Below are 27,867 nucleotides of genomic sequence, written 5' to 3'. Positions count from 1 at the left end.
ACAATTAGAGCATGTTCAATGTTTGTATTCAGGCCATTATTCAATGCCAATGACTCTACTCTACCATCTTCACATGCCTTCTGACACCCATTGTCCTTGGCTTCATTCTCATAGTTATTTAACATGTTGGACATCATTGCACTCGCCACCAAAGAAGTTCAATTCCAAGTGCTTGTGCCAGAATACTAGGAGTTTTAGTCACTTCTACTTACACCTGGACATGAGGTGTATTCTTCTGTCACATCTATTGAATTGAAGTGTTGCACACCCCAACCAGCTGTATTTCATGATAAAAGACCCCACAATGATCTTAGCACGTGTTTCATTGCATAAATTAGTTCTTCAAATAAGCACATTGGGAGAAACACAATCCTACATGGAGAGTGTGAGAGCATACAGTTCAGTTATCAGCAGTAAGCTACACTGAAGCAAATGTCTCTTAGCTTGAACCCAAATATTAGTCGTTTTTCCACCACTTTTGCACCATAAGTTCCTCAATTATTTGTGTATTAGAAATGAATATTCAAAATCATCTATGATCAAGAGAACTGCCAGCTGCTGATGATGACGATTTTTTTAATCATCAGCCATACAAACACCAATGAGCACCCATTATACATGAATATCCAGGAATGATCTCTCCATTTATGGGCATGTTCCAAAAAACGAGAGCTACCATTTTCCAATCTACGAGGGTGACTTAAAAACAGACTAAGCTTGGTGTGCATAATTTGTACAGTTGCAGATCTATGGGGTATACTGTGGGACCACCAACACTTGTACTGAAGTAGCCACAATAGCATAATGATAGTTTTGCTCAGTGAATCACCCATCTGCGGAATAACCTTGCAATGGCTACTACTGCAAAGCTTGGTATTGGCAACAACAAATAGCTGTTCCATGCCAAAAAGTTACAACCGTGTGCTTAAGCACCTGCCTCAGTTGTTGTTGGCATCTCTGACTGGTCATCAAACCCTTTAAGCTCATGCTTACATAAAGGACAAGAACCATTTATCTTCAGCCATTTGTCCACACATTCTACATGAAAAAAGTGAGCACAAGGCAATTCCTTCAGATCCACACCATCCCTGTACTTCCCAAGGCAAATACAGCAAACCTGTGCATAGATTGCTTGTGAGCATAATGGCCCTTAAGATAAATGAGTAAATAAACTTGCATTTACTCATTAAGAGGAGAGACTAACATACCGCATCTTCACTAGAAATGAATCTCTCTCTCTCTGTCCCAGCTGCAAAAACACCCTCCTGCCCAGGATCTTCACTCTCGGAATCACTCCCGTCTTTGCATGCATTGTTACTTGAACCCTTTATCTTAAACTTGAAAATAGGAAGAGCCTCGATAATCTCAGAAGTGGCACCTTTTACTTGCCCACGGTCTTCCCGATAACCTAGAAGGGTGATGATGCATGGGAGACAGCAGCAGATTGTAGCACATATAACAAAGGGCATGGCATAGCCTATACAGCTAAATGTGAGGAAGACAATACATAACCTGAATAATCCACACGAGGCATCAGAATAAAATAAATACAGGCAGTAAAAATGGTAAGCAATCAGCAAAAATACAATCAAACATTCACCTGTATAAGTTGGGTGCATCATGATATGAGGAGTGACCTCCAAATATCCACACATTGCCAACAACAAACCAAACAGCAAAAAAGCATTCCAAACCAACTTTCATTCTGTCTATATGAACCCCAATCCTGCAAAAAGAAAAAGGCACCAATTATGATCGAAAACAATACACGTGTGTCTGATGAAAATGCACACAGCCCAAACAAATAAAGCTTTGGATCAAGAAAAATATTAGGGACTAATATTCAGGAATAGCTAATTTAGAGGTTCTTACAAGGCCTAAGCTATTTTAAGTGTCCCTAGAATAAATCCCCTATTTGTTGCCTATTTGACCAAGAGCTGAGGGCAATCAACCCCACTGCATCTAATGAGCGCCTGACTCTTCATCTTTCCTGCCACCTGAACATTTTCTACTTCAACCATTATCCTCCCCTATGATTTGCTCAGGTGTCTCCTCAAAAGCTCTGTTTTCAAGAGTGACCAGCAAACAGCACTTGGTTATTTTGAGCTCCAATAGTTTCATTATCACCATGATTGCATTTTCTATTCCAAGTATTTCTGATTTTTCTTCTCTACCTCCTGTCACCACCCATAACTAGCACAATAACTATTAATCCATGTTATTAAGAATGCACAGTTGCAAGTGATGGGAGCTGAGGACAAGGATGCGGATGGGGATGGCCAAAATAAGGGGACAGGGAATAAGGGATCAGGACGGATTAGAAAGTACATACAATATACTTCAAAAGTAACAAATATTTAACCTTAAACTTTGAAATTCAGAATGTGCATCATCAAAGTATCACATTAACAAACAATAATGCATAAAACTACTACACCGAATGCCAAGATCCCAAATGGTGACATGAAGCTGTCCCATCCCCAATGCACTGCCTTGCCACCTGACATAGCCACCTTGCCACCCCATCCTCCTCCAGCCTGCAAAGCTGCATCTGCCCCCGCACATCTGCACTGCCTGCACTGCCTTTCTCACCCCCAACCTCCCCACACCACCTCTACCCCTGCACCTACCATCTGCACTGCCATGCTTGCTATTCGCCTAACCTATGCCTGCCCCCCAAACTGCGCCCATCAGCTGCAGCCCACTTCCAGCACCACCAACTTGCTACCTAGTTGCAGTTCTGCATTTCCTAGCCATGAGCACCCCTGCCTCAACTTTTATCACCAATAACCCCCCCCCCCCCACCCCTTTCTTTTTTCTTTCTCCCAAACCCCAGTACAATCAACATCAACATCAATACCTTTCCGAGGCACCTTGGTGGTGGCTTGATCACCCACTACTTTGCGTATCCATCATCCTATCTCATTGTCATTCTTGTATGTCCTATAGTGGATCTTTTCATCATTGTATCTTTTATTATACTTATCACCCATGATTCAAGAGAGGGTGTTAGCGATGTACATATCCTAGGTGTACATGCTTATGGTCTTAAGTGCATTTTGTTTTTGAGGACACGCAATTAATTCTGGCCAACCTGTATGTCTAGCATTTAATGATGCTGGCCAACCTGATTATTTGGATGTAACCTCTCCTCCATCTCACAATCATTTGGTACAAGCACCCTGCATCCTGTTGGAGAGAGGGAGACCAGGAGCACTCTGCTGGTTGCTCACAACCTGTGCCTTTGTACCACTCTTGTGCTTGGTATATGGATCCTACTTCTCAAGGGCCGAGTTCACATACTCTTGTTCTTTTGTTCAGTTCTTGGTGTTTACAGCAACTTTATCATTCTGCTTTCATTGCTCCACATCATTCTGTTGGAAAGAACACCAAGACCCAATTGTTAGAGCTGGACATTCCCTGGACAGGCAGGAGTAGTAGGTACAGCAGGAGTGCCATGTGGCAACTGACGTGTCAGGCGGGCAGACAGACTGGTCAGGCAGTTTCAGTCGGCTGCAGCCAACCTGTTATTTTTTGGGATTTTCTTGCTGGCCTATTTGTTGGCCTTGGCCTTCACATCCTCGGTTAGTTGTGCTCCCAGTTTTCAGGTTGCAGACCGTGGAGACTGCTCTCGGGTTTTACGGAGATTGGGATCTTCGAGGTGGAGACACACAGACATTCTCTCTGCACCCGTGTATATTTCTGCATCCTTATACAGCATTCTTCACTGCAGATTTTCTGTTTCACTCTCTCTCTCTCTCTCTCTCTCTCTCTCTCTTTGTGTGTTCACTCTTTGTCTTGGTCATTCACTTCCGCACTGCTTCACTCTGACATGGTATCAAAGCATTGGAGGACTAACCTAGGGTGGCCTACCTAAAGAGGAGATTACAATGCAACACAAGGGTACATTTTCAACATTCAAGGGTGAGCAGGAGGGTTGCACATCAAAACAAGGCTGAGGTGAGTGTGAGCGTGCGAGCAAGGAGAAGATTTGTTGAAGCTGCTGCTGGTTTTTGTTGTTAGAGAAGGAAGAAGGCCTTCAAGTGCAGATTTTACCTTTTCATCGCCTCTAGCGGACGAGGAGTGGGATGAGCGGTGAAGAGCCCTAGCAAGCTGCATTCTCATAGTCAGAGGGGGTTGCTTTTTGTGTTTTGTGCAAGCATTGTAGGTGAAGATGTCTTCCAAGGCCGAGACAAAGTTTCAAGCGATCATGGACCGGAAGGTGCCCATGTTACCGACTCTTCTATCAAATCAAAAGCTCAATGGCGAGAATTACCGCATCTGGCAGGTCATGACCCTTGCCATTTTGGAGTCCTATGATTTGGAGGAGCTTGTTATAGAGGCTATTCATCATCCTTCTTCGCGAGATGAGTACAGACTCTCTTCCAGTGATAAGGTGGAGTTGGCAAAGGCTCAGACACATTGGGATAAACTCAATGCTGACATTCACTCGTTTTTATTTCTCTCATGCACTACAGCTGTTATCTCTTATATTAAGCATTTGACAGTGGCCCGAAAGATATGGCTAGAGCTTGATCAGATGTACAATCTTATGACCATCATGAAGCGAGTTTCTTTGGAAGTACAGATGAGAACCATGAGTATCAACAAGTATCTATTGGGAATAAAGGCCCTCGTGCCTTTAAATGTGCTCGGGTGTAAACACACCCTTAGCACTTGTACTTACACATATATATCTATCTAAAAACCTAAAGGCACACACTCATCATTGTACCTACAAACGTGCTCACTCTCTGCTATTGCTCTCTCTCACACTCTCTCTCTCTCCGCATAAAGACTGACTGTCTCGATCTTCGTACCTAACCCGTCACTACAAACTAGTATCAAAGCCAGGTTGAGGCATTTGTACTTCTCGGAGTTCGAGCAAGAGCTGACAAGCAAGCTTAGGTCGTGAGTTCGTGGGCGACAAGTCGTGTATGCAGCCATTGAATGGGTCGTAAGCTGCAGAAGGCAGGCTGTGGAGAGTTCGATAGGGCCAAGCTCCAGCTGACGAACCATTATTGGACTTGCGAGTGGGGCAACAGCTTGCAGTGGGGCACTAACCAACATGGCGACGACGAGCGGGGACTGACGGGTGTTTGTCCTACGCGACAAGACTGCGTGGCGTGCGTGGCAGGTCAACAAGGCTGACGACAAACGCGGCAGTTGACTCTCACGAACGGGCGCTGTCATCCCTGACGGGTCAATGGACCCATCATCCAACATTTTTTTCCCTTCAAAAATTTAATTCCTCTTCCCGTTTTACTGAGTGCTCACACTTGCAAGCAAAAAAGGAAAATCCATGTTTTGAAATTTGGGGGTTTTCCCAATTTTGTGCCCGACACACATTGTAGTGTTCTCTGGGCCAGAAATTGCAGACATTGAATGCGCAAGCCTCAAAAAAATTTGGGGATTCTCAAATACAAGTGAGATTTTTCTTGGATGAGTCAATTTCACTAAAATCTATGCAACCTTGGCCAAAAAATTTAGGGCTTTTCCCAAATTTGGGGAATGAAATGCATGACAAACAAATTTGTCTTAGAAATTGCATGAATTTGAGACATTTTGTCCCCGACATTTGGGGCTTTTCATGTACATGCACAAATTGGGCTGAAATTTACCCAATTTCTTGACCATTGGACCCCGTGCAATTTGGGGCTTTTGCAGTTTGGGCAAAATCTGTGCAGCATTTGGTCATTTTATGTACATGCAAGTTAAATTCCACGCCATTTGGACATCAACACTTTGTAAAATTTGGGAATTTTGATGAAATTGCTATATTTTGGCAAAGTTGGCCTGTTCTATGCATGACAGAGAAAATGCAAATGTGTGCTTGATGCTTCGAGCACAAAATTTTGGGGCTTTTGACCGTTTGTGTCAAATTTTATGCCCATGGGTACATGTACAACAGAAATTGCAGCTAAATTTTGGGATTTTTCATGTAATGTGATGCATATGCCCTTGGAACAACTGTAATCAGTTGTGGAATGTTGTAGCACATGGTTTGGTGCTTCTGAAAATTTATTTACAGATCTGAAATATGTGCTTCTACGTGGTCATTTATTGTTGGTTGGTACTTGTTTGTACCTTGGTCACTTGGGTGACAATTTTGGGCCTGCATTTGCTGTTTTTTTGTCACATTTGGGCTGAAAATCATGGCTAGCAGCAATGACAGTAGTAATCTAATGCACATAAAGAAGCTTGAAGGAGCACATAACTTTGCAGTTTGGCAAAAGCAGTGCTACAATATCCTGTTGCAAAAGAAGAAGGCAAAGACGATCAAACACAAGGGGATATGAAACAGGACAATTGGGATGAGTTAAATGAGCTTGCACGCTCAACCACATAGCTATCGATTTTTGATACCTTGCTATTTAACATTGAAGGTTTGGATTTTGCATATGCTATATGGACTCCACTGGAAGAACTCTATGCACAAAAGAGTACTGAAAGCAAAGTGTATTGACTAAAAAAGCTTATGGATTTGCGTATGAAAGAGGGTACAGCAATGTGTACTCAGTTGAGTGAGTTTAACTCCATTTTCAGCCAGCTGGTTACCTTGAAGTTCATGATTGATGAAGAATTTAAGGTTACTTTCTTGCTTTGCACTCTACCAGAGAGTTGGGATACATTCAGGACTGCTATGAGCAATTCTAATGTGATTCTTTTGTATGCTGATGTAGAGAGTGCTCTACTCATGGAAGAAATGAATCAGCAAAACAATGCATCCAATAAGTCTTCCAGTGCTTTGCATACTAGGGACAGATCACAGCAAAAGGGAAAATATGATAGCAAGGGAGGCAGTAAATCACGTGGCAAAGATGTTGAATGCCATCATTGTGGCAAGAAGGGTCACTTTAAACACGACTACTACAAATGGAGGAAAGAGAAAGGAAAAGGCAAGAAGATAGATGATAGCAAGGAAGAGAAGAAAGACAATCAGCCTAAGAGAAGCAGTGTAAAAATTGAAGAGGTGAATGTAGTCACTCATGACAGTGATAGTGGGAGTGACGTACTCTTTGTCTCTTCACACTTTGGTACACATGCTTTACTTGCAGATACAGATGATGACATGCATACTTGGATTCTCAATTCAGGTGCTTCCTTTTATGTCACCCCTCATTGTGAGTGGTTCTCTGCCTATACAGGAGGTCGACATGGTGTTGTCCATCTTGGGGACAACTATGCATATGAGATTGCAGGTATTGGCAATGTGCAGTTATAGTTTCAACATGGCTGTCTTTACACTTTAACATGTACGGCATGTACCTCAGCTCAAGAAGAGCTTGATTAGCACAGGGCAACTAGATGATGACGGTTTGCATACCATCTTTAGTGATGGAAAATGAAATATCTGTAAGGGATCTAGAGTAATTGTCAAAGGTTGCAAGAGTGATACTTTGTATCCACTTCATGTATCTAGTATGCATGACCGTGTTGATACCGTGACCGAGCAGCCAAGTGTTTCTTTGTGGCATGGCCGGTTGGGACACATGAGTCAAACAAGAATGAAAGTGCTTTCTCGTTTGGGTTACTTGCCTTGTCTTCGTTATGTAAATTTTGAGCATTGTGATCATTGTATTTATAGTAAACATGCACAAACGTCTCATAAAAAGTCTCTTTCTTTGAAATCTTTTCCTCTAGAGTTAGTACATTCAGATGTATGTTAGATGCCAAGATTATCTTTAGGGAAAAAAAATTATTTTGTCACCTTTGTCGATGATGCTACACGAAAGATGGATTTATCCTATTCGTAGCAAGGATGAAGTGCTTGACAAGTTCAAAAAATTCTTGGCATTAGTTAAAAATCTGACTAATAAGAAACTTAAGTGTCTTCGCTCTAACAATGGTAAGGAATATGTGTCCAAGGCCTTTCAAGCATTTTGTAACAGCAAAGGGATAAAGAGGGAGCTCACTGCCCCTCATAATCCACCCCAAAATGGAGTTGCAAAGCGTATGAATCAGACCATACAGGATAAGGTCCGTAGATGTTGTCTCATGCTGCATTACCCCATGGTTTTTTAGCAGAGGCTGTTATGAAAAGGAGGGGGGAGGGTTTGTTTTCCCCAAGAAGCGTGGTCGGGCAAGCCACCTTCATATGCTGATCTAAAAGTATTTGGCTACGAGGCTTTTGTACACATTCGTAAAGAAAAATGCAGCAAACTTGAGCCAAAGTCCTGTAAATGCATTTTCCTAGGATATGGTGACAAGGGTGAAATAGGGTACAAAAAGACTGAGGAGGTCCATAGGGTTGTATTCCGGGAAGAAATACCTTTTGGACAACAAAATGTGTCCACTGTACAGTAGCAAATACCTGCTGTAAATGAACCTATAAATGCAGAAAATGATGTTGGAAATGATCAGCCGGCTATTGCCCATGATAATGACCCACTACATGTGCAAGGACAACCAGGACAATAAGCTGTTAATGCTGATTTGCAGGCTGAAATGCCATGACAGCAAGCTGAAAATGCTCAACAGCCAGCAAACAATGATCATTGGGTTAGGAGATCGTCTAGGGCTACTAGACAACCTAATAGATTTGTTCTTGGTGCAAATAATGTGGTTGAATATGTCATGTTGACAGACTGTGATGAACCGTCTTGCTTCAAGGAAGCAATGGACAGATAGGACAACAAGAAATGGTATAAAGCCATGTTGTCACAAATGGAATCTCTTGAGAAAAATGGCACTTGGGACTTCGTGCAGTTGCCTAAAGGGCAGAAAACACTTCCATGCAAATGGATTTACAAGATGGTCACTTCTGGTTCCTCACCAAAGTACAAAGCAAGATTAGTTGCAGAGGGGTACAAGCAGGAGGATCGAATTGACTTTGATGAGATTTTCTCTCCTGTAGTCAAGATGACTACATTGAGAACCATTTTGGGCTTTGTTGCAGTTGAAGATATGGAACTCATATAGATAGATGTAAAGACTACATTTTTACACGGTGATTTGCATGAAAACATATATATGCAGCAACCTGAAGGGTTTGTTGAACAGGGGAAAGAAAAGATGGTATGTAAACTCAAAAGGAATTTGTATGGGCTGAAACAAGCACCAAGAGAATGGTATCATAAGTTTGATACATTCATGCAGTCCCAAGGCTTTCATAGAAGTCAAGTGGATCACTGCTTATACAACAAGAAGGCAACAGATGGCAGCCTGATTATCTTGGTTTTGTATGTTGATGACATGTTGATTGCTGGCAGGGATACTCATGCCTTGGACTCCCTGAAGCAAAGTCTTCATGGCAGCTTTGATATGAAGGATCTTGGTGATGCAAATCACATTCTTGGCATGCGAATATTCAAAGATAGGTCAAAAGACTTACTCTATCTATCTCAGCAAGAGTACATCTCCAAGGTTTTGCAGCATTTCAATATGGAGGGGGAGAAACGATTGGGGTTCCATTGTCTCCATATGTGAAACTCAATGCAAAGGACAGTCCTACATCTGATGATGAGAAGGCTGAAATGGTGAAGATATCATATGCTTCAGTTGTTGGCACTTTGATGTATACTATGGTTGCTACACGTCCTGACATTGCCTTTGCAGTAGGAGTGGTTAGCAGATACATGGCAACCCCTGGCAAGAAGCATTGGGATGCAGTGAAAGGTATTATGAGATACCTCAAAGGCACAAAGGAGTTGTGCATCTACTTCGGGAAGCAGAAGGCATCTGTTGTTGGCTTTACGGATGCAGACTATGCTGGTCATGCGGATTGCAAAAGGTCCACTTCTGGGTATGTGTTTACTTTCATAAGAGGAGCGGTCTCTTGGATCTCCACGCTACAAAAGTGTGTTGCATTGTCTATTACAGAGGCAGAGTATGTGGCTGCCACAGAGGCATGCGAGGAGGCTTTATGGCTTTCACGTTTGGTGGGAGAGCTTGCCATCACAAAGTTACTTGTTTCCCATTGTGATAGTTAGAGTGCTATCATGCTAGCACGAAATCCTGTCTTTCATGCATAGACAAAGCACATACAGGCGAAGTACCACTTCATTAGAGATGTACTTGACAACAAGAGCATTGAGCTTGTCAAAGTGCATACAAATGATAATCCTGCAGACCTTCTCACGAAGGGTCTTTCAGTAAAGCGGTTTGCTCATTGCAGACAAATGATGGGAGTTGGATAGATATATGTATTTCAGCTTTATACATACCTAGACTTAGCTGATTCTTTTCTCCTCTTAAGGCACATTGCCTTTAGGTGGGAGGTTGTTGGAAATAAAGGCCCTCGTGTCTTTAAATGTGCTCGGGTGTGAACACACCCTTAGCACTTGTACTTACACATATATATCTATCTAAAAACCTAAAGATACACACTCATCATTGTACCTACAAACGTGCTCACTCTACTCTTGCTCTCTCTTACACTTTGTCTCTTTGAGCGTAAAGACTGACATCTTCGTGCCTAACCTATCACTACAATATCTATGCGAGAGCATATTAACAAGCTGAGGTAGCTTTAGATGCAAGTACAAAACACAAGGAAGGTGATCACTTCTAAAGATATGGTGATAACTCTTCTTTCATAGATACCGCCCCGTTTCAGTGGCTTTTATTCCGCCCTGATTACTTCAGGGCGGTTTGAGACTCTTTGGTGGGAAGAGTTGGTTCCTCTAGTCTTGGACCAAGAGGAGCAATTGAAAGGGACCAATGATTCCAAATCTGAGGCTTTGGTTGATCAGTCCTCTCAGAAGAAGGAGAAGGACCAAAAGAAGGAGGACAAATCCAAGAAGGACAAAGAAAAGGAGTCCACTTGTCACATCTGTGGCATGATAGATCACTGGAAGAAGGATTGCCCCGACAAGGAAAAGAAGAACAAAGAGAAGAAGGAGAAATCTTCAAAGGATTCTGGAACAGTGGCTATTCTCTCATCAGCTACTTTCCTCCACTTGGAGGTGGTTGAGGATTCGATCCTAACAACTTCTGATGATGCATTGATGGCCCCATACACTCGGGAGTGGATTGTTGACAGTGATGCTTCACGGCACATAACTCCTTCAAAAAATGTTGCTCATTTGCGACATTCGCATGGCCAAATTCTCATTGGTGATAGTTCGTCTATTTCTATGCAAGGATAGGGAGACATGCATCTTATTCCAAATGGGCAAGGTGGTGCCCATACATCCAAGGTGCTTTATGTGCACGGCTTGGGATACCATCTCCTTTTAGTGCACAAGATTTGTGCCGTCGACCTCTTGGCTGAATTTAACGTGGATTCTTTTTGGATTCTTGATCATGGATCGAGACAAGTTCTTTCTTCAAATTATGAGCAGAATGGAGTCTATAAGTTGCGATCTTCTTCAGCCTTGACTTCTCTTCTTCTTACCTCACAAAATCAATCCGAGCTTTGGCATGCTCAATTTAGCCACCTCAACTATGATTACCTTCGTAAGGCATCAAAGGGATGGCTTATTCGAGGTTTGACAGATATTGTGGTAAGCCAGCAACCTTGTGTATCCTGCGTCCATGGAAAGCATATTCATGATGCTACTCTCAGCAAGGCTTCAAGGCAATCTTCAGCACCCTTGAAGCTTGTTTCTACTGATCTTTGTGGACCGATACGAATGGAGTCCCTTAGAGAGAGCTTCTATTTCATGCTAATTGTGGATGATTACAGCAGGATGACATGGGCTTATTTCCTGAAGCTGAAGTCGGAGGTTTTCTCCAACTTTAAGGATTGGTTGCTCTTTGAGGAAAACTAATTGAGCTGGAAGCTGAAGACCTTACGATCAGATAAGGACAGAGAATTTGTTTTTGATGAGCTTGCCGTTTTTGTGTAGATCGCGGTATTTACCACGAGTTTGCCAATACAAACATCCCTCGAGAGAATGGAATATTGGAGCGGAAGAATCACACTCTGATGGAGATGGCCCGTACCATGATGGAGCACCTCAAAGTCTATGGGCTAAGGCTGTGGCCACTACAGTAGTTCACATCCTTAACTGTTTCCCTATTTCTGTTGTTGTTGGTATGACCCCTTATGAGGCGTACTTTGGGTCTAAGCCAGACATTTCTTATTCCAAGGTTTTTAAGTGTGATGTCTATGTTCACATTCCGAAGACATAGCGTCACAAATTTGAAGGACACAGTGTGACAAATTTGAAACGGCTTTCAAAAGTCAAGTGTTTGTGGGCTATAGCTCACAATCTCAAGGCTACCAATTGTATGATCCTGTTAAGCGGGATGTCTCCACGAGCCGTGATGTTAGATTCCACCCTTAGAGGGCAGTGAGGAACACCCTATTCTTGGAGATCTCGAGTGATAGCTGGGCGCCAACAACTGTTCCTTTGAAGCCTGTGCCTCTTGAGGACTCTTCTTTGGATGAGGAGCTTAGTTCTCAACCACCAAATTCATCGATTACTCCCTAGCCGTCGATGGACCTTCCAGAAACTTCTACAAATGGAGAGCAACAAGGCGAGATCCAACCTCCTCCTCGTTGGGCTTGTGACACTCTTCGTGATGCAAGGATTGAGGCGGTTCTTGAGGAGTGCCAACCGCAGGATGGCCCGCAGCATTCTCAAAGGAACCAAGCACACTACATCAAGCTTGTTTACACTAATTACTATTTGATTACTCGTATCATGCAAGATCGAGAGCCCACCTCCATGAAGGAGGCTTTACAACATGATCATTGGCGGAAAGTGAAGGAGCAGGAGCTAAGTCGATTGAGAGGGATGGCACTTGGTATCTTGTGCCATAGCCTTCCCATAAGAAGATCATTGGAGTCAAATGGGTCTTCAAGACCAAGTACCACAATGATGGCTTCTTGGACAAGCACAAGCTCCGCCTTGTTGCTAAAGGTTTTGCGCAGCGCCCACGCATTGATTTCCATAATACCTTTGCCCCTACAACTCGGATGGCTACTATTCGCACAGTTCTTGCCTCGGCAGCCATAGAAGATAGTCGATCTATCAGCTGGATGTGAGGTCTACCTTCTTAAATGGGGAGTTGGAGGAGGAGATCTATGTTGAACAGCCTCCGGGCTTCAGTTCTTCTAATGGTAAGGTATACAGGTTGAGGAAGGCTCTCTATGGCCTTAACCAGACTCCCTGTGCATGGCCTCCAAGAGAAATTGGGTATGGGTGTTCCAAAGCCGACCCCTAGCTTTATATTCACACCTCAGGTGGAGATCATGTGTTGTTTGTCCTTTATGTGGATGACTTGATTGTGACAAGTGACCATACTTAGATGGTCAAGCAAATGAAGACAGCACTTCATGAGAAGTTTGAGATGACAAATACAAGACTTCTTCACTTCTTTCTAGGCCATGAGATCTATCAAACTCCGAGGGGGATCTTTATTTCCTAGCAACAGTATGTCCAAGAGCTCTTAACTAGGTGTGAGATGGAGGGATGCAAGTCTCTTACAACTCCTATGGACCCAAATTGAAAGGCTATTGCTCATTCTGATTCTCCTTTGGCGGATATTACCCATTATAGACAATTGGTTGGCTCCTTGATCTGACTTTTTAATACTCGTGTTGACTTATGTTATACTATAGGTGTGTTGGTTGAGTTCATGAGGGAAACCAAGATGGTGCATTTGCAGGCTACTCAAAGGATTTTGCAATTCCTATGGGGGACTCCTGAACTTGGAATCTATTATCCAACAAATACAAGTGATGCAGACTGGTACTTACACACTAGAGTGATTCAGATTGGGCAGGCAATGTGAATCATCGGAGATCTACGATAGGTTATTGCTTTTACCTTGGGTGTTGGTGCTGTTTCATGGAGCAACATGAAGCAACCCATGGTTGCCCTATCTTCGAATTAGGTGGATTATCAGGCGGCGTCTTCTACTACATGTGAGACAGTGTGGCTTTGCAAGCTCTTAGAGAAGCTTGGCTGCCCGCGCAAAGAGGTCCTACTATCCTATAGTGCGACAATGAGAGTTGCCTTGCCTTGGCCAGGAACCCTATGTTTCATGCTCAGACGAAGCATTTTGAAATCTAGTATCATTTCATTCGGGAGAAGATTCTAGATGAGACTATTTTCTTGGTCTATCACAAGACAGAGAACAATCTTGCACACTTGTTTATGAAGGTGCTACCTCAAGCTTTACTTCGACAGCACTCCAAATCCCTTAGCCTTCTACCATGTCCAAGATCTAAGAGGGGTGTTAGAGCTGGACATTCTCGAGACAGGCACAAGTAGCAAGTGCGACAAGCAAGAGCAACAGGTACGGCAAGCAAGAGCAGCAGGTATAGCAAGAGTGTCACATGGCAATTAATGTGTCAAGCGAGCAGATGGCGAACAGACTGGTCGACTAGTTTTGTTATCCAATCGGCTGCCTGTTATTTTTTGGCATTTTCTTGCTGGCCTATTTATTGGTCTCGATCTTCATATCTGCCTTGGCATGAAGAAGAGAGAGTGCACAATATGGGAATGCGAGTTAAAAGTGGAGCAGCAATGTTGAGAGTGAGAGAGAGTGAACACGAAGATGAGTGTACCAGATCGTGATGATACACAAAGAATAAAGAATGTATTTATATGTTAGGGTACAAATAAGGGTGTGTTCACACACGTATAACTTTACACGAAGATGAAGGCACTTTACACCCAACAACCTCCCACTTCAAGGCCCGAAGTTGTACCTTTAAGCTAACCAACCCCACTAATCGGATGCAATGCTCATGTTGAGCCTTTGCAAGACTCTTAGTAACAACATCGGCAAGGTTATCATGGGTTTTGATCTTAGTCAGTGTGACAAGAGAATCATCCAAGACTTGTCGAACAAAGCGGTACCAAACATCTGTGTTTGGCACATGCATGGAATATGGTATTCTTGGCCAGACATACCGCGCTCTGGCTATCACATCCAAGCACTAGAGTACATGAAGAAAGACTAAAATCCTTGACCACACGGCCAAGCCAAATAGCTTCCTTAGAAGATTCTGTGGCTGAAATATATTCAACCTTTGTAGTGCTCAGTGCCATATTTTCTACAACCTTGAACATCAAGAGATAGCACCACCATGTTGAGATGGCAAGCTCAACACATGCAGGCATTGATGATGAACCGTCAGGCTAGATGAGTTTGCACGTCTACACTTAGCACGTTGGTGGTCATTATGATACTCACATAGCCATTGACTTATCACTTATTATATTTAGTTTGTTATACCTACCTACAGCTGGCAAAGACATAGCGACAGTCGATTAGTGTAGTCAGTTATGCATTGTTTGACTTAGAAGGCCACTTTCCTTTATGTTGTATCTTATCTATACTTTATGTACTTCGTATAGTGTGTGGAAGAAGAAAAAAAAAATCAACAAGAAAACGTTTTGACCTCCATCTCTCTTCTTGTGTTCTTGAGTAAGCTTCCTCTTGTGTATACAGTGTGTGTTTGCCGCAGCAGCTCAAGCAAATCCCCTTATCACGCGATTCTTGACACGGTATCAGAGTCGCGCCACTAAGAGAGACTGATTTTGAAGGCTGAAGTGAAGGAGAAGAAATAAGGTTCGAGCAAGCAAGCAACGGGTAAAAAGCTCTCCCATTCTTCCACTCTCTCTCTTGGATAGTGCCTGTGGAGGCACCAGAAGCAGGGCAAAGTGAAAATCTCATATTGCTGTAAGATTTTATGTGCAAGCAAAGCACTGTATATTCTGCAGATATGCCCTTTAAGGCTTTCCGCAGTTTGTTTGGGCATCTGAGATTGTTTTCACGCCCCGTTTTAGAGCTGCAAGGTTGCGGACAGCAGTTTTCAAGGTACATTGTGATTTCAGCTGTATTGACCAAAAGTGGATGCACAGGTTACAGATTTCGATTCTGTAATTTTTGAGGTATTTGCCAGGAAGCAAACATAAGGTTCATCTGCAAACAGGTTGCAGATTACATGTACTATTGAGCAATCAGTGAAAAAAGTTACTTGGTGTATTACTATGCACGTGTTGTGAAAGATTACAGAAGACTAGCTTGCTGTGTTGTATCCTTGTTTGTGATAATGGCAGAGAACAATGGAAATCTCATTATTAAGAAGCTCAACAAGAACAACTACCCTTCATGAAAGTTCCGTATCACGAACTTTCTCATTGGAAATGACCTTTATGAGTTTGTTTCAAGTGAAGAAAAGGAGCTAGAGCTAGGTATCCCTCCGACTGCAAATGAATTAAAAGCATAGAGACAAAAAGGCGATGTACTGGTTATATGCAGTCATTGATAATACGATGTTGGGACATATCAGCAATGCAGAAACTTCACATGCAGCTTGGACAATTTTTTAGAGCATGTTTTCAATAAATACAAAAGCACAAAAGATTTAACTCAACCAAGAGTTAAATGCCTTGAAGAAATGGAAAATGTTTGTCAATGAGTATGAGTTGAAGGTGAGGAGTATTGCAGATACTTTGACAGCGATTGATGCAATGCCTGATAATGATGATTTGGTTTCATCCACTTTGAGTTACCTTAACAATGAGAAGACATGAAAATCATTTGTTACTTCAGTATACGTACGGAAGCCATTTCTAGATTTTGATGAGCTGATCTCTCTCATGATTACTGAAGAGATCAATATGCAAGATGACTCATCTGGAAAAAATGGTAAACAGGTTCAAGCATTTTACTCAAGTTCAGGAAGGGGATGTGGTAGATCCTCTTCAAGAGGCCATGGTATGGGACATACTGGCGATAACCAACAAAACAGGTTCAATCAGCAATTTGGTGAAATGCAAGTTTCAGGAGGCCGAGGAAACTTTAGAGACAAGGGAAGCTCTAGAGGAAGAGGTGGATAGCAAAATAGAGGTTCTAGAAATTCTGCTATTGTTTGCTATTATTGTGGCAAAACAGACCATATTGCAGCCCATTGCTATGCTAAGAATGATGATATTCGCAGTGGTAAATTGCAACAAGGAAACTATGCATCGTCTTCATGATAGAATGAAGACAAAAATGAGTGTTTGTTTGTTATGCAGCATATGATGAATGCAGTTACAGGAAAAGGAACACATGATGATGTATGGTAAGTCAATTCAAATGCATCTAATCATATGACCAGTCATGTTGAATGGTTTGGAGAGATGCAAGACTTACAAAATCCAGGTTATGTGCAGACGGGTGATGATTCATGCCACCCAATTTCACACATTGAAAAGGTTCTCTTGTTCTTGTATGATGGCTAGACAAAGAGTCTGACAAATGTATTACATGTGCCATCAATCACAAAGAATCTAGTATCTGTTGGCCAAATGATAGAGCAGGGGTTGCAAATCCGATTCAATGCAAAAGGTTGTTTTGTAGAAAACTTTAATGATAAGTGCATGTTGGTCGCAGAAGGAAGTAGAGTTGGCCGCATGTTCACTTTAGATGTTGGAATTCCTGCAATGGATGCTGTTATGTATGCTAAAGGAAAAGGAGTAGTTACAGATATTGAAATATGACATAAACGTATTGGATATGCAAATGTGCAAAGGCTGAAATTAATGCAGTCCAGAGGATTCGTTACAGGGTTGCCTTCCTTTAGAGTTGCAAAATTACATAAAGTTTGTGAAGCATGTCAATTTGGTAAGCAAGCAAGACAACTCTTCTCGCATGACAGAGAAGTAAGTAGAAAAATACTTGATGTAGTACATACAGATATTTGGGAACCTACACAAAATGTATCTCTTGGTGGCAACAAATACTTTGTCACATTTATTGATGACTGTTCAAGGAAGTTATGCGTATACTTCATGGAGGAAAAGAGTGATATGTTTAAGCACTTCAAATCTTTTAAGGCAGCTATTGAAACAAAAACAGGCTTAAAAGTGAAGTGCTTGAGATCAGATGGAGGGGGAGAGTATCTCTCTAATGAGTTTAGTGGCTTCTTGAGGACTCATGGGATAAAGAGGCAATTTACTTGCATGTATATCCCACAGTAAAATGGAATTGTAGAAAGAAAAAATAGACATATTGCAAAAGTCGCATGGGCATTAGTAATTGAAAAGAATATGCCCAAGCATTTTTCGTCTGAGGCTCTCCATACTGCTATCTACATTATGAATAGAACCCCCACAGCTGCAGTTTATGGGATGACTCCTGAAGAATGTTTTACTGGCAAGAAGCCTGATGTATCACACTTGAAGGTATTTGGATGTGTTACATATGTTCATGTACCAGATGAGCTATGGAAGAAGCTTGATCCAAAGGCAGAAAAATATATTTTTATTGGATATTCTTTAGAGCAAAAAGGGTATCACTGTTATAACCCTGTCACAGGTGAGTTCAGAGTAAGCAGGGAAGTTATCTTTAATGAGATGGACAGCTGGTATGCACCTGATGGTGATGTATTAGATGATGATAATGATCAGGACAGTTATGTGCAAAAAGAAAAACAAGAATCACAGTCTTAGTTGACCAAAATCATCTTGTACTATACCTACAGTGAGCCCTTCGTCAGGGAGACTTAGTAGCCTCACATCTTCAGGTGGATCTATAAGTGTTACAAGGAAGAACAAAGAAAATAAGAAAGTATCGGATGGTAATGATGCATCTACCAGTCATTTGGGATTTGACGGAGATTCTAGTGGTTCAAAGAGTTTGGATGATGAGCTTGGTATCCCTTGAATCAGGACACCAGGTATACAGAGAACTCATAGTAATGTAAAGGCTTCATTGAGTGATCCGGTGGTACGCAAATCTAACAGGGTTAGATACAATGTTAAAAGATTTGGTTTTGAATATTATACAGCTCACCATTATGCTTATATGGTGAAACTAGTTGAGGATGTTGAGCCCACTTGTTTTGAGGATGTTGTTGGTCATGCTCATTGGGATGCAGCAATGGATGAGGAGATGGCTGCATTAGAAGCCAATAAAACTTGGGATTTGGTATCTTACCTAAGGATAAAAAAGCTATTGGCTGTAAGTGGGTTTACAAAGTCAAGCATAATGCAAATGGTTCAGTTAGCAGGCATAAAGCTAGGCTGGTTGCAAAAGGCTATGCTCAAACATATGGCATAGATTATGAAAAGACATTCAGTCCAGTTGCTAGGATGGCAACTATTAGATGTGTGATTGCCTTGACAGCAGCAAAAGGTTGGAGTTTGCAGCAAATGGATGTTAAGAATGCATTCTTGCATGGTGAATTGCAAGAAGAAGTGTATATGGAGCAGCCAGTAGGTTATGAGGATTTAGAGCATCCCACATATGTGTGCAGGTTAAAGAATGTGCTCAATGGGCTGAAGCAAGCACCTAAAGCATGGTCTGACAAGATTGGAGAGTACCTTGTCAATATTGGATTTTGTATTTCTGATGATGATCGCTCACTTTATGTGAGAAAGGGAGATGCAGGGTTAGTCATCTATGTGGATGACTTGATTATCACAGGTGACAGTGACAATGGGATTGCTGAAGTTAAGGACTTCTTAAAGAAGAAGTTTGAGATGAAAGATTTGAGTGAGCTGAGATACTTTCTTAGTATTGAGGTGATCAGATGTGATGATTGTATATGGCTATCTCAAAGGCAGTATGGCTTGGATATGTTATCCAAGTATGGTATGGCAGTTTGTAAGCCTCTTTCAGTACCATTGCAGCAAAATGTGAAGTTGAGTACTGATGTTGGAGATGAGATAGAAAACCCTACTATGTTCAGGAGAATAGTAGTGAGTTTTATCTGCATGACTATCACAAGGCCAAACTTGAGCTATGTTGTTGATCTTGTCAGTCAATTTATACAGATGTCTAGAAAGCCTCATTTGGATGCAGTTAGATGTATATTGAGGTATGTGAAGTCCACTTTACATTATGGACTTTTTTATGAGGCAGATAAGGACGTATAGGTCTTTGGATACACACATGCAGATTGGGTTGGTAGCATGTCAGATAGAAGATCTACAAGTGGATTCATGTTTTCCCTTCGTAGTGCAGCAGTAAAAAGCAACCTACAGTTGCTTTATCGAGTACAGAGGCTGAGTACATAGGTGCTACTATGGCAGCATGTGAGGTGGTATGGCTGCAAAAGTTATTAGGTGATTTGGATGTGCAAGGAGATGGTTCAATTGTCATTCATTGTAACAACATGAGCAGCATACAGCTAGCTAGGAATCCATTGTTCCATGCTAGGACAAAACACATTGAGGTGCACTACCACTTTGTGAGAGAGAAGGTGCTTGCAAGAGAGATTGACTTGGTATATGATAGCCATAGTGCTATGTATATGGCTAAGAATGCCATGTATCATTCACGCACAAAATGTATAGATGTGCGATATCACTTTATCAGACAAATTCTGGAAGATGGTCTAATCACATTGATTAAGATCAAAACACACGACAACCCTACAGATGTTCTCACTAAAAGCCTAAGTAAGACTCAGCATGAGCATTGCATATGACTAGCAAGAGTTGGTTAGAGATTCACTTCGGACCTTTAAGTGGGAGGTTGTTGGGATAAAGGTCCTTTATTTATCTCCGTGTATTGTACACGTGTATTATTTAGTTGTACATGTGAATGCAACCTTACGTGCCCCAAGTATAAATACATTTTATTCTTTGTATACCAACGCATTGTTGGTACACCCAAAAATCAAATCGTACTCTCTCTCTCTCTCTCTCTCTCTCTCTCTCTCTCTCTCTCTCTCTCTGTCGCTCTCACTCACCTGCTCACTCCTTCAACTACAACACACTTGACACCTCTGTCTCACATGCATAGTTGTTGCCCAAGTACACCTTGCCTAGACAACTTGCAGTGTATTCAAAAAATGACTCCAAAGAGGAAGTAACATGAAAAGAGGCACCGTTGTCCACTATCCATGATTGGAACAACCCATCATGTGTTGAAAGTAAGGCATCAATTACCTCCTTTTTGGTGACGTGCATATCACCTGCTTCTGCCATAATCTCTACATCATTGCATGAGGCTACAAGAAGTCTCTCTCCAGTGTTAGAGAGCTCTTCAATGACCACACTAGACGTAACATTTGCCTTTGCAACTTCTTTTGAGGGAGAGCTGCCATCATCTGTCTCATCATCCTTCTTTTTCTTTCCCTATTGTTTCTTTCTTTCTTGCTCTTTCTTGTAATACTGGCACTCGGACTTTTTATGCCCTTTATGTTCACATTGACAACAAGTAAAATCTTGTTGTTTGCCCTTGCTTTTACTTCTACTTTTGCCTTTATTTACTGCATTACCCCTCTTCTCTGACCTACCTCTAAGGTAATAGACTAAACCACTGCTTTCTCTAGTGGACTTTCTTCTGATCTCCTCATCATTGAGGATAGAGCCCCTAACACCATCAAAGATTAAAGCAATGTTGCTGCTAAGTGAAACAACCAAAGCCCCCTAGCCATCCAATAAAGTCATTAGCAAGAAAACAGCCTTCAGTTTATCATTAAAGGGCTGCAAACCAAAGTCTTGCAACTGACTCAAAATCCATGTGAAAACACTTAAATGCTCCGATGCTAGTTTAGGCTCGTTTTGTCACAAGACTGTGACAACTATTACCTTTTTGTTGATTTTTTTATTACATATTTTATTTGGTCTTTCTTTTTGGAAAAATCCCTCTTGAAATCTAAACGCCTGAGTTGCATGGCCAGTATGTGAAACAGACAAGAATGTCTAGTGAGTCAAGACTGGACAGTTAAGGTCCAGTATAAGTCTAGAAGAGACTGATGGCACTGTAGATTGACAAGCCTGGAAGAGACTTGTGAAAGTGTATATGGACAAGTGTGTTGAAGAACTAGCCTAGAAGAGACTAGTTCGAAGTGAAGATGGACAAATCTACAAGAGATTAGTCCATGTGGGGTCATCAGTGGAAATTCACTTTCAGTTGAGCTACATTGTAAATTTGGATGTAGCCATAGTCAGCAAAGATGGTCAGAAGACTAGTGGGATGCAATGGAAGCAACTCCTAAAATTTAAGGAGTTACTATTTTTGGACCTCAAAATCTGTTCACATCATTATCTTCGTTTTTGCACGAGGATCAATCTTCTGGTCTGTGCCGAGGTCAAATTTTGAACGGAGGATGGAGAATTTTAGACTGAAAGGTTTAAACAGGAAAATTGTTACATGTATGCCATGTGTCACAATTTGGGCATAAATTCCCAAAAGAGAGAGAGGGCAGCGCAAAAACGAGTTTCAATGCATGGGGGGCTCATTTTTGTAAAAGGCAGATGGAGAGCTCTTGAGAGCTGGTCCACCTTGTCTATGATGCACAGACGATTGAGCTTGCTTCCTACTCTCTCTTTTTCTCTCCCTGACAGTACGGTTATGCTACAAAATCAAGGGCTTTTCTACTGATTCAGGTATAGCTGTGTGGAATGTGTTGTTAATGCATGAAGCAAGAGCCTCTTTTCTCCAAGAACAGGAGCAGTTGTTTGCAATTCCCAGCAGGGACAGGTGAGGGTGTTAACCTCACCAAGCAAGTGCCTGAAACAGCACTAAACCAGAACTGATTCTGGACTGTTCAGAGGGTATTTCAAAGCCCAATTGATGTCAGAATCAAGGGACACTTGACCCAGATGATGCAGGACAGTGCAGGAAACAGTATGAGTTGAAAAGAGGTTTCAGAACAGGTCTGAACCAGTAATTACAGTGGGCTGAATAGTACAGGGAACAGTATGAGTTGTAAACAGGTCTCAGAACAGGTCTGAACCAGTAATTACAGCAGACTGAAATGGCCAATTCTGCACTCCTACCAGAAGATTTAGACTTGGGCAGAGTTTTCCCTCCTGGTCAACTTGTTTTGGGTCAGTAATTGTACTGTTATGCTGCCAAATTTCACCCAAAATAGGTGAAAGACAACCCATTGTACTTTCTCTCTTTGTAAAAATAAAGAAATGCCACAAGGGGCACCTAGCTTAGGGGCCAACAGGGTGTCTATGTCACAATAGGAGCGTTCTAGCTTCCTGTATGTCTTTTTGATTCTGTGTCTTTAAGTTCAAGTAAAGTGGGCGACTATTAAATTGGGTGAAAGCATTTATACATTTTGGTTGTACACTACCGCCCTTCCCAGTGAACAGGCCCGTTACACGGTTCCATTTCCGGGATCGAATCACTTTTTCCCTAAAGAGTGAGCTAGGGTCTGTTTGGGTGTAAGACATAGAATTGTGCATTATGGCTGATAGAAAGGAAGACACCAGAGAGGAAGCGTCTGCCTCACAGGAGATTCCTGTTGTTCATGAGGTGGGAGAGTCTTCTAGACCTCCACAGTTTGTTACTCCTCCTGCTATGGTTGAGCCACAAGTTCCTACGGCTTCTTCTATGGATAAAGACACTTTCAAGACTCAGTTAGTTGCTGCTATGAGTATGTTTACTCAAGTGATGCAGAATCCAAGGTTTTTGGCATTTTTGCAGCCTTCCCTTCCTTTACAGCAAGTTGGGCAATCTGCAAAGATTTCGGATCCAGTAGAGGTCCAAGATAAGGGTAAGCATGCTGCAGATTCAGTGGAAACACCAAGGCAACTTGCGGAGTCAATGGAGACTCCAAGATTGGTTCAGACTGTCCAGGAACAGGTGGCGAAAACACTAGTTACACAGGCATTGCCAGTTCAGCCTGCCACTTTACAGCAGCCAAATGTTGGTCTAAATGGACAGGGAAACAGTTTTTAGGCTTTACCACGGGTTTTCCCACCGACCTCTGTACATCCTGGGTACTTTGGAGGTGGATCTGTATTTCAGAGTATGGCTGGTTATGCACCTGGAAATCAGATTTATGTACCAGGAACAATGTTTGGGGGTACACAGGGTTTTATGCCAAACCCCATGTATGGTAATATAGGCATGCAGCCTGGATTTCAAGGTGTTCAGGGCAGTTTTGACATGCCACAGGGCACTTTTGGTATGGCTGGTTATCAAAACCAGCAAGCAAGTATTGTGTCTACAAGCCCTGTAGTCAGTGGTCCAGCAACTCCTATGCCACCTGTTAGTGTTCCTATGTTGCACGCATATCCTATGGACCCTTTGATGGCTCATGAGAAGCCAAAGCCATATAAGGAAGGTGGTGCAGCCGTACAGTTTGACATCTTTCGAGGATTTGAAGATAGGACTAAGGCTCTTTCTTTCTTACAGCAGTTTGATGCCGCATTTGCAGGAGGAAACTTTACAGAGCCTTCTAAGGTCCGGAAAGCTACCACTTTTCTTAAGGACAATGCTAGTCAGTGGTGGAATACACTATTGATGCAAGGACGGGCTCCTGCTACTTGGACTTACTTCAAGCAAGTATTTGCTTCTGCTTGGTTGACCAATGAATTTGAGATCGATGTTATGTCAACTTGGCACAATTTGGATGCATCTAAATGCAAGGATCTGGAAGACTATAATAAGAAGTTTTGGAAGGCTTTGCTTCCAGTCACTTCTTACAGGGTTGTGCCATTGACTGAGCAGATAGAGAAATATTGCTGTGGGCTGCCCAAGGAACTTCGAAATTATTGTACAAAGACAAAGGTCACCACTTTGACTCAGTTAATTGAGAATGCCACTACAAGAAATGCATTATTGTTGGGATAGTCAAGTGGTTTTGGGGGCAGCATTAAACAGGACAAATCTGAAAAATTTTCAGCAAAGAAGCCATTTGGTAAACAGGTTTACCAGAATTCTCAAAGCACACGTAAACCTTGGCAGTTCAAGAAGAAACCAGCCAAGTCCTTTGGACAGCAGTCAAAGGACCAAAAGAAACCTTTTGTGCGCAAGTCTCTTGAAGAGAGAAAGGCTTTAATGGCTGAGAGGAAATGCTTTATCTGTGAGCAGACTGGTCATATTACGTCTAACTATCAGGACAAGAATAAGAGATCAGCTGATGATGATAAAGAGGACAGGAAAGGAAAGAAGCCCAAACCTTCAGCAGGTTTAGTGCCACATATGCTGGGAGACAAGCCACACTCAAATGCTAATGAGCTTTGCAGAGCTTGGGGTAAAGTTAGGGATCAACATGTACTTATTTTCTTTAATCCTGGAGCTAAGGCAAACTTTATCTCACCAGAGTTGGCTTCTACTTTGGGCATTAGAGTAGATGAGATGGGCTACACAACAGAGGCAGGGTTGGCCCTGCAGGCAACACCTCACAGGAGTGCAGGCGACAGTTTCCCTGCAGGCGGCAGGTCACGAAAGTGAAGCGACAGTTTCCTTGCAGGCAGCAGGTCAAAATCGTCAGGCGACATCTCACGCAAACAGGCGGCAGTCATATTTGACCTGCAAAACCAGGTCACGACAATTTATTTGATCTTTTGTGTAATTTTTCACACTTACACAAGCCCCGGTTCATGCGCGCGCGCACAGTTTGCAAATTTGTGCAATTTTGAGCCTGGAAATTTGGGGCTTTTCCCAAATTTGATGTTGTTTATGCTTGACAATGGCATCTGTGTCAGAAATTGCAGACATTGTGCGCATTGACCTTAATTAAATTGGGGATTTTGCCAAATTTGTTGGAATTTTGCTCATCCGAGTAAAATTTCTTGGCATTGGACCAATAAAAATTGGGGCTTTTCATGTATTGATGTAATTTTGCTCAGCTGAGTCAGTTTGGCTGACATTTGCGCACATTTGGACCTGGAAATTTGGGATTTTGTGCAGAATTTAATAAATTTCTGCATTATTTGCCTGTGCAGTGGCTGGTTTATGTAAAAACAGCAGAGGATTATTGTTGGTTATGCAAGAACAGCAGTATATTTGCTGATTTAGCTTTGTGCTCTTGCAATTCAGTGCATTTACACTTGTACTTGTGATAAAAATGGCTGTAACTTCTTTCAGTTCTGACATTAAGAGTTTGATGGAAATCAAACGGTTTGATGGTCAGGGTTTTGATCTTTGGAAAGATTGTATGCAGGGCATATTGTTCTTAAAGGATTGTGAGGCTGCTTTGCAGAAGGATAAACCCGCACAAATGTCTGAGGCAGATTGGGCCAAAGTCAATAAAAAGGCTGTGGCTTATATAAAGATGGGTGTCACTGATGACATTTTGACAGACATTAAGGGTTTGGACACTAGTCATGCAATATGGGAGAAGTTGAAAACTACCTATGAGATCACCACACCTGTTAATCAGGTGCATTTAATGCGCAAGTTGGTGAATATGCGGCTGGATGAGTCCAAGCCTGCAGCTGAGCACTTGAGTGCATTTACTGGTATTTTAAATCAGCTCAAGGATGCTAATTTGGATTTTGATGATAAGTTGAGGGCGATCTTTTTTATCATGACATTGCCCGACTCTTGGGAGACTTTGGTTGTTTCTCTCAGTAATAACCCCAATCTCACATATGATGGTGTGAGGGGTTCGATCTTGAATCAAGAAATTAGACGTAAGTCTAGTGGAGAAGGCAGCAACTCAGCTTATAATGTTAGAGGCAGGGCTGAAAAGAAAAATGCAAATGCTGGACAGAGAAGCAGGAGCAAGAGCAAAGGAAAAGAAAAGAGTGATGTTACATGCTATCAGTGTGGTCGGAAGGGCCACAAGAAGCCTGATTGCAGGTATTACAAGAAGGAACAAGAGAGAAAGAAGAATGCAGGAGACAAAAAGAAGAAAGAGGAAAAGACAGATGCATCTGAGGTAGGCAAAGGCAAGGAAAAGGCCAATGTGGCCTCCAGTATTGTCATAGAGGAGCTCTCGGATGCAAAGGCTGATATATTATGTGCAGTGGATTATGATGCCCTTGTATGTCACATGCAGGATATGCAGATCACCAAGGCTGATGTGATTGATGCACTTTTGTCAGTTAATGATGGTGTCACTCAGACTTGGATTGTAGACTCCGGTGCCTCTTTCCATGTGACTCCATGCTTGGAGTGCTTTGCTACTTTTGATGCAGGCTGTTATGGCAAGGTTTACCTTGGAAATAATCATGCTTGCAGCATTGATGGGATTGGCATCATACACTTGTCTTTGGATAATGGGCAAGAACTTGTGTTGAAAGATGTCAGATATGTGCCTGGCATCAAGAAGAGTTTACTATCTGTTGGACAGCTTGATTTGCATGGTTACACCACACTGTTTGGTGGTGGTTTGTGGAAATTAAAAAGGAGTTTCATGCTGATTACTAAAGGAACCAAGAAGGGCACTTTGTATTGTCTGCACTGTAAAGCTTTGAATGGCAAGTTTCTTGAAGTTGCTGAAATTGGCTGTCATTTGGAGTTATGGCATAAGAGATTAGGCCATATGAGCCAGAAAGGACTTGATGTCCTTACATCTTTGAAGAGGGTTGATGGAAAAGGCTCTAAACTTGAATTTTGTAATGACTGTCAGTTTGGAAAGCAAATGAAATTTTCCTTTTACTCTAGTGTCTTCCGTAAATCAAATGTCTTGGACTTAGTGCATTCTAATGTATGTAGCATGCCTGTGAAATCGTTGGGTGGTGCTGCATACTTTGCCTCTTTTATTGATGATTGTTCCAGGAAGATTTAGGTTTATTTGTTGAAAAAGAAAAGTGAAGTGTTTGCTGTTTTTAAAACCTTTCATGCATTCGTGACCACTCAGACAGGTAGAAAGTTGAAATGCTTGAGAACTGATAATGGGGGTGAGTTCACATCTAATGAATTTAAGTCCTTTTGGGACTTGCATGGAATCAAGAGGGAGCTTGCAGCCCCTTACAGCCCTTCTTCAAATGGTGTGGCTGAAAGATACAATAGGACCCTATGTGAGAGAGTGCGGTGCATGCTGTCCACTGCTAATCTCCCTCATGAATTTTGGGGAGAGGCACTTAAAACCGTGGTTCACATTTGCAACCGCTCTCCAAACAGGTCCTTAAATAATGGCATCCCTGAGGAGGTTTGGTCTAGCAAACCGGCCTCATATGACCATTTACGAATATTTGGCTGTGATGCTTTTGTGCATGTTAGAGATGAGCTGAGGAATAAACTTGACCCGAAATCCACCAAAGGCATTTTCATGGGCTATGGTGATGAGGGTGAATTTGGCTATAGAGTGTGGCTACCTCAGTCTAAGAA

General features: G+C 42.1%; 1 protein-coding gene across 2 annotated transcripts in view; it reads right to left on the bottom strand.

Moving 5' to 3' along the window:
- Positions 1-349: 349 nt before the first annotated feature.
- LOC148033383 (E3 ubiquitin-protein ligase At1g63170-like) overlaps positions 350-27,867 on the bottom strand; it is a 47,119-nt gene continuing 19,601 nt past the window's right edge. For both annotated transcript variants that reach the window (XM_087681293.1, XM_087681292.1), the window contains exons 3-5: positions 1,601-1,726; positions 1,209-1,512; positions 350-1,117 (exon numbers count right to left, since the gene is read on the bottom strand). In XM_087681293.1, coding sequence (XP_087537419.1) covers positions 926-1,117; positions 1,209-1,512; positions 1,601-1,726 — 622 coding nt within the window. In that variant the 3' untranslated portion in view covers positions 350-925. The remainder of the gene's footprint in view (positions 1,118-1,208; positions 1,513-1,600; positions 1,727-27,867) is intronic.

Source organism: Lygodium microphyllum, chromosome 7 (assembly GCF_053477565.2).
Source record: "Lygodium microphyllum isolate KBCC chromosome 7, Lygodium_microphyllum_v1.1.10, whole genome shotgun sequence".
Classification (NCBI taxonomy): domain Eukaryota; kingdom Viridiplantae; phylum Streptophyta; class Polypodiopsida; order Schizaeales; family Lygodiaceae; genus Lygodium; species Lygodium microphyllum.
The sequence above is the reverse complement of the archived record's forward strand: the minus strand, read 5'-3'. Positions and strand labels throughout refer to the sequence as shown.